We start from the raw sequence: 7,532 nt of genomic DNA on the forward strand, positions 1-7,532 counted from the left end.
GATAGATAGAGACTCAGAGAGGGCCATTAAAGGCATTCCCACGTACTCCCCTGTTTCCGTGGGAAGTGAGTGTGTGCAGGTCTCCCAACACATGTGCTCATCAGCCACGGTGCCAAAGCAGGCACCAGTGTAAGGCTGGTATGCGTGAAGGGCAAGGCACATCCAGTGGGCTCCCTGCACTAAAAGCAAACCAAAAATCACTGGCAGGACTCTCATGAGAGTGAATTGCATCTGATTGCGGTTATAGTTGGCGACACTCACAGCAACTATTTCAACTTTCACACTTTTATTTATTACTCTATGCTGGCAGCTACTTTCTGTGTCAGTGACAGGGTATATGTTTTGCCCTCAGTATCTCTAACAATAGTACGTACAAACTGATTTTGCTCCATCACATTTCGGTTTTTTTGGTCAATTTTTTTTTATTGGTCAGAAGCCATTTTTTTTCTGTGTTAACCTTGTTTCTCCCTGTGTAAAGCCTTATTTGTATGAGCATGAGCTGGTATACAAACTCAGATCAGTGAGGACACCCTTCTGATGATCCTGTTTTAATATATTTCATGAGCTACCTTGTGCTCTGTTTTTTCAGTTTCTTTTTTTCACTTGAAAAAAACTCTTCCAGATGGACCCTGTGGTGATACTTCTCTAATGCTAAGGCACTTGTATACTCTTGAGTTGCTGCCTCAACCACCCAAAATGCATGGGATGGCTCAGTAGAGTCTGTTCCAGGTTTTGTAACCATTCTGGCAAAAAAGCTGGGCTGGAGTCTGTGATTTCATGGACTTTCTAGTCTCAGCCTTCATCAGTAATCACTGAATGAAAGATGAGGCTGGGCACCATATTTGCTTCTCAGAGGGACAGATGGAGAATAAATGTATTATTGTGTTCATTTCTTCACATGTGAAGTTGAGAATGGGAGCAAGTAAATCGTATCTCAGTGAAAAGGCAGGGGAAGAGAGAAGTATTGTAGTCAGAAGAGGAGATGCTGGCACATGGGTTTTCCTCTTATAAATGTGGATAAATAACATGTTGAGTTGCTTATTACTGGAATGCCTTAATGAGAACTTTATATCAAAATTTGATTAAAATGACTGTGAGCAGGTTTTTAGATTTGGTTCTATTTGATTGAAGGGGACATGCTGGGTGGAGATGATGAAAAGCAATGTAGGTGAAAATGATGATTAACCAATAGGCTTGTAGTGTGAGAAGAGTGTAAGGTCAGTATAAAAGGGATGTCTGATTGTCCTTTCTGTCCATTATTTTTCAAACTAAAGTACTTGACATCTTCTTTGGTTTAGTTTCCATGAAAAAAAGCCGAGTTTGACAGTTAATAGGTAACACCATTGGTAAATATATGTACACCTTTAAACAAGAGGGTGAAGGAAATGGTTAAATTGATGATTCCCAAACTGCAGCTAATATGAAGAGCCATAGTTAGCATTAGCAGTTCTGAGCTTCCCATCTGTGTACACTAGTAGTCTGTGAGAAAATCTGACATTCAAAACAGTTTGAAAGCTTCTGTGTTAAAAATTAGATAACTGGATGGATGAAGTTAATACATTCAATTACTATCTGAAATGATCAGTGACTTGCTGACAGCTGCCATTAAGAACTCAGAAGGACTTCTACAGTCCTGGAAAACTGGAAGAGGGTAAGCACTTGGTTCACCTTTTTCTACAAATAGAGGTGTCAGCTTATGCTGATATGGAATAATCAAATTTATTTACAAATCAGTGTTCGGACACCAAACATAGAGCAATGTGATCATTAGCTTTTTTTTGATAGGGGAACTTGCAAAAAGGATCATAACTTAAAAAGAAAAAAAACTCCAGTTGCAGTCCATATGACTACAGCCAGATAGTGGAAAAAAATTTCCAGCTAAAGGTTACTTTGGAAAACTCTGCTTCTATGGTTTTAAGGGTATGTATGCAGACATACATGCCTGGAGTAGTGTGGCTGTGCTCACCTTGCCACGTAACAGGGAGGCGGGAGTAGGTCCCCACTGGGAAACCTTTCAGCACTGCATTTCTCTGCTTGTTGCACAACTGTTTTTCTTCCCCAAGCAAAATTAGTAGGGAGAACAAAACTGGAAGCTTGCTTTGAAGGTTTTGAAGGCTTTTTGACTTGACTGGTAACTAGAGCCATATGCATAAAAAGAGAATAATTGTTCTCTTGAGATCCTAAGCTGGCCCGCTGTTCATTTTACATCAACACCAGCTTCTATACTTGTTTTACTTAAAATGAATGACCCATTTGCCATTGTCTTCAGTACTGTTGCTTGGAAGTCTTAGGTCTGGTCTTTGGCTTGCATCTCTGTGTGTGTTTATGTATGTGTGAGCTATTATTTACCTGCAGTATAGGTGTCTAAAAAGCATATGCAGGAACATCATACTAGGGAAACTGTCAGTAAATCAGAGCAAAATCACCGTTCCCTTTCAGAAAAGACATCGTGTCATTTGTTGGAAAAGGGAAACAGCATAACCAGCTTAGTTTTCAAAACTTGATTTTGTCCTTGTTAAGAGAAAATGCTTTTGCTTTATTAATTTTTTTTCTTCCTTCCCTTCTGCCCCATAATTCTGATCATTACCAGGATTCCTTCTTCATGTACACTCGACAGTTCAAGGAGTTGTAAGCTCTGGTACTGAAGGCAGCAGCAACCTATAAGGAAAGACTGAAATGACAGGGGTTGCTTCATGCCATAGGTTGCTGAGGAAAAGTCACAAGATGTCTTTAAGCATTGCTGCATAGAAGAAAAGGGGTATACTTTTACTGATTTCTGGGATCCTAGGACCAGCAGTGATGGCCCTATTCTACTGCAAGAGCAATAGAGGCAAGACATTAGCAAACAAGAATAAAGCAAGGCACATGGAGAATTAAAATAGACACCTGCAAGACAGGGTGCAGAATCTTAATGGCTGGAGACTTTTAAAAACAAGTTAAGACACTCTCTTTCCCCAAAGGCAGGTAGATCATGGGTACTTTGTGTAACAGCTGTGGGCTGTTATCATAACTCAGAGTAAGAACAGAGTACTCCAACAGCTTTGCTACTTTGTTTGGCTTTTGTTTTTAAAAGTAATAACACGTCAGAAAGCAGTAGATAAATAAGTAACCTGCATTACTTGTACAAAAAGTTACATAAATACAAGTTTGCTGTTTTGTTTTCTTTTTAGAGGAGAGCGTTGTTTCATAAAATAACCAGCAATCCTTATCTTAACTGAGACGCTGCCAAGTAGCAATTCAGAGGACAGACATGTGAAATTAAATCCACACTGTGCAGAGACAACACAGTGGATCCTCAGATCTGATCTTTCGTGTTTATCCTATGCACGGTTACACAGCTACTATTCAACATGTGGTCATCTGAATATGTTTTGCTATTAAACAAATGAAAATACTTCCCCGTACTGCTTTTTGTTAACTACTGTACTAGAAATATCCACCACATCGTCATCATCATCATCATCATTATTATTATTATTGTTGTTGTTGTTACGGAATTGTCCTTCATTCCATGCATAATTATAATTTCACAAGTTAAAAACATCATCCCTCCCTCATGTCATAGTTTATAAAACACTCTGTGCACAGTGAAGCAGATCCTCAATTAAATGCAAATGCTATTAAAATTAAAAGAAATACAGTATTACTGTTGATTTTAGAGGAACAAAATTCTGGGGACATTTAAAAAAACCCAAAAGAGTTTTATCTGGACAAAATAATGTACAGTTATTAATATTGCACTTTTTGTACAAGAAATCCTAATAAATATACAGAAAAGATATACATTTACATACATAGAAAGACATTCTTCTTTTTTTAAATAAAAAGTTACACTGATTTTTAGCAACACTATTTCTTGAAGACCCATTTGTAGTAAAAGCGTTCACTGCCAGATGTGTTTTGAAATAACCCAGCTCGAGACAGTTTAATGTCATGAACCTGGCACTGACCTCAAAAGTGGACTCCCAGTTTTGCTGAAAAATCCACATGTCATGGAAGCTGTAACACAGCAGTCCTTGAACAGCATTTCATTAACGTACCACAAGGCATGCAACCCACTGGGGGGTGACAGGAGAGTCACAGCCAAAGCTTTAATTTGGTTTTGAACCAAAGCCTCACATCCAGATAGCTCTCCTTTCACAATGCTCAAACCCCCTGCTTTGCAGGTTTCCTCTAATTTGGGGGCCCTATCCTGAGCAGAGCAGAGCATGCCCAGGAACTAATGGGACAAAGAACTTTACTGGCTGAAAAACCACTGCAGCTGGCCAGGGGGAAAGACTCACAGACAGCATGCAAAGGCATGTTGTGGGTGTGATATCCGAGCCTCACTTTTTGATCATATCTTCAGGGTGTTATACATGGGCTTAAAAATGCGCTGCTTTATAGCACCTGTTTTGTTGTGGGAGGCAGCTTGAGAGGAACACATTCGTTAAAAATTACTGGCATTAGTCCTCTGGGGCTGCTGCTGAATCCATTCTGCTTCTACTGAGTAGGAATAACCACGAGAAACCAGAATACAGCTCTTTCTTTTTCTACTATTTGTCCAAAAGGCTTGGCTGCCAGGAGAGAGAAATTTCACACTAGCAGGATAGGAAAACCCACTTCCTCGGGTTCCTTTCCAAAACCCTGGGTCTGAAAGCACCTGAACTCGGGGAACTGGTACTCCTCTCTTTTCCAAATAAGTGTTAGTAGGATGGAGTATGCAAAGTATTACCACAGAAAACTGCTGTCCTTCCTGCCCATGCTCTCTATAGGACAGCATTTGCAGGTTCGTACTACAGTCTCTCAATAGCAGATCATGCTTTCTCTCCTTCTCCTGGATAATAATTAACAGCATTACCTCACCTCTGTGCTGGGGGCAACCCTCCTATGCCTAATCCTCCCTCACAAGCACAACCTGGGAACATTTTCACCTGTGTTTTAGTCTCACTATTGTTACATGCTGTTGTTCAGCTTCACCAGATGCCAGATCCTCAAAGATCACGAGGATCTCCTACTGAAACAATTTGAAGGCCTGGTGTGAGAAGGAGAGGGGGTTTAGAATGAAAAAAAGAGAATCCAATCTTAGATGTAACAAATAGTTTTATAAAGCAAAATCATATGCTTGTATTCTTAAAGTAGCCTAAGATGGATGAAGTCGCTCTATACTGCATAGCTGAATGTTTAGTTCAGGCTTTTTTTTTTTCTTCTCCAGGACCCCCATACCTGTCAAGCTGTTTGATTATTTGTTTCATACTATGGTGGTCCACTGTGATGCTAGGATTTTACGCTGATCCACTTCCCCATTGTCTGTTGGTGTATCTCAAGGCACGTACATGGATTACGGGGCAGCCCCGCTTCTCTCAGGCCCATTGCCAGTGGCGTGGGGCTCACTGACTCTTTGTGGTCTACCCTCATGACCGTGTTTTTCTGCATTCTGTCTCCCAGATTCAGAGAAGGGAAAACTTGTCAAGTCCCTTTACAACAATGATTTGGTAAAAGGTTTTCTTTTTTTTTTTTTAAAGGGAAATAAATAAATAAAATGAAAAAAAGAATTCCATTCCATTTGTATTTTCTGTAAAAGTCCTTGCCTCAGTGAAGCAAAGGCTGTGATCCCCTTGTTCCTCCGTTTTCATTGCTTTTGTCTTCAAGCCTTTCCACAAGTCCCACAGCAGCGTGACTTGAACTGGGTGAGCTGGCAGAGTTTGAGCTGCTTCACTTTCTCACAGTACCTTGTAGTGTCTCTGCACTCCACTGCCGAGGGGGAAACAAAAAGGAGAAATGGTGATGAAGCAATGAAAAAAGGATTTCTTACCTGAGAACATTTCATGGCGTGGCCGAGAGGGGGACCAAGACAGCTTTGTGCTGGGATTTCTCACTGTGAACGTAAGCTTGACTTGCTGCTAAGACTGAGCAGGAACTTCAAGCAGCCAAAGGCTCAAAGGAGAATGTGGTGGGCAGCCTTGCTTTCAGAGCCTGGGGAAAGGGCTTCTGAGGCTGCTCCAACACTCTTGTCAGTTTGTCATCTACCAGAATTTAGGGAGGCTCTAGGAGTTTCATAATAGTTGTTCAAACAAAGATGAAATAGTAAATAAAACTGGAAACTTATTTTAACAGCGTAGCTTAAAGGCACTTTTTGGCCAACCTTTTGCATTTAAAGAGACAGTGTGTGGGAGTGCCACCCCAGCTGACTGTGTGTTTTGTTGTGCTTCTCATGTGTGTGTTGCAGAACACAGCCCAAGGTGAAGATGTTAAGACACTTTTGAACTCCCCTAGGACTTAGGTCCTGGTATAATTTGGACAGATTTAAGGTCCTCAGCCTCCTGCTTTTGAGCTCCAGATTGGAAAACTGTCCAGTATCCCTGCATGACCTTGGGTGTGTTGTTGCCTGAGGGACTCCCACTTCCCATGCTAAGGCTGGAAAGGGGATCGTCACAGAGCAGTTATACAGCGCTCTCTGGTAATGTCCACTGTTGCCTAGATGTGAGACATTTCTATATAGCATGAAGAGGCTGTAGTGACAGCAAAAGTCTTGCTTTGGTACCTGAAAGCTTCTTCAGCCCTTCTACTTCCATCAGGGCACCCCAAACTCAGCTCACAGTTTTGGACCTAAGGAGTCTCATTTGTCTCTTCTGAGATGGAGCATCAGAGTTGGTGTGGCCGGAGGCAAGCACAGGCTGCTGCTTCTGCGATGATTACAGAGCAACTGGCTTGCATGCTAGAGGGTGGGCTCTGCCCACCAAAACCAGCACATGAAGTGATAGCTGGGGCAAATGAAAAGACGGTGATTTAAACTTGTACTGCCTGGTGTTTCCCAAGCGGGCATTGCCATAGTGGGGCAACGCTACCAAAGAGGCACATCATCTGTTCTTTTTTTTCTTTTTTTAAAATATTTACAACGTTTCTAGTCCTTTGGCATGCCAATTAGTTGCTTGTCACCTGAAAGCAAGCAGCCTCCACTCCAGGAATTCCCATCATCAGTCTTCCCACTGGATTTAGACTTACTGTATTTTAACTATAGCCAGCAGTCTGTGATTCATGTTTTTCTTTCTGTCTGTACCATTAACTGAAAGTTAAGACCACATCAGCCATTTCACATGCTATTAGCAAGGGGATGCAGTCCCAGCGCTAACGCCATTGCCAACAAACCACATAGGGCACCATTCCCTGGGGCCGCTGAATTTTGGACACCATATTTTGCACATATTCAGGCTGTATGCTCCCCAGTATGGGCAGCTGCAAGGTCCTAGTGCTGCATTTCTGAGACATGGCTCTGGCTTCTTTCCTCCCCCCACGCTGCGTCACCTCCTCTCCTCTCCTCTCAGCAACGTACTGTTTTCACAGGGCGTGATGTTGCAGCGCTGCCAGTTCGCCGGCCGTGGCCTCCAGGAGCAGTGATGCTCCAGCACAGGCTTTTTGGGGGGGACATGCACGCAGTCCACACGCCGGGACTGGAAGCCGTAGTTTCCGCAGGTAGCCGTGCAGACGGTCCACAGGCTGACCCTCCAGTGCCCGCCACAGACGGCGGTCCAGCAGTTCCGGGGGCTTAAAGG

At 42.4% G+C, this 7,532-nt stretch overlaps 1 protein-coding gene across 1 annotated transcript in view; it reads right to left on the reverse strand.

The window, feature by feature from the left end:
• Positions 1 to 5,626: 5,626 nt before the first annotated feature.
• The window catches only part of ADAMTSL1 (ADAMTS like 1), a 346,871-nt gene continuing 344,965 nt past the window's right edge, over positions 5,627 to 7,532 (reverse strand). Inside the window, exons 30-31 of the mRNA XM_035895578.1 lie at positions 7,313 to 7,476; positions 5,627 to 5,733 (exon numbers count right to left, since the gene is read on the reverse strand). Coding sequence (XP_035751471.1) covers positions 5,627 to 5,733; positions 7,313 to 7,476 — 271 coding nt within the window. The remainder of the gene's footprint in view (positions 5,734 to 7,312; positions 7,477 to 7,532) is intronic.

Source organism: Egretta garzetta, unplaced genomic scaffold (assembly GCF_000687185.1).
Source record: "Egretta garzetta isolate BGI_Z169 unplaced genomic scaffold, ASM68718v1 scaffold175, whole genome shotgun sequence".
Lineage (NCBI taxonomy): Eukaryota > Metazoa > Chordata > Aves > Pelecaniformes > Ardeidae > Egretta > Egretta garzetta.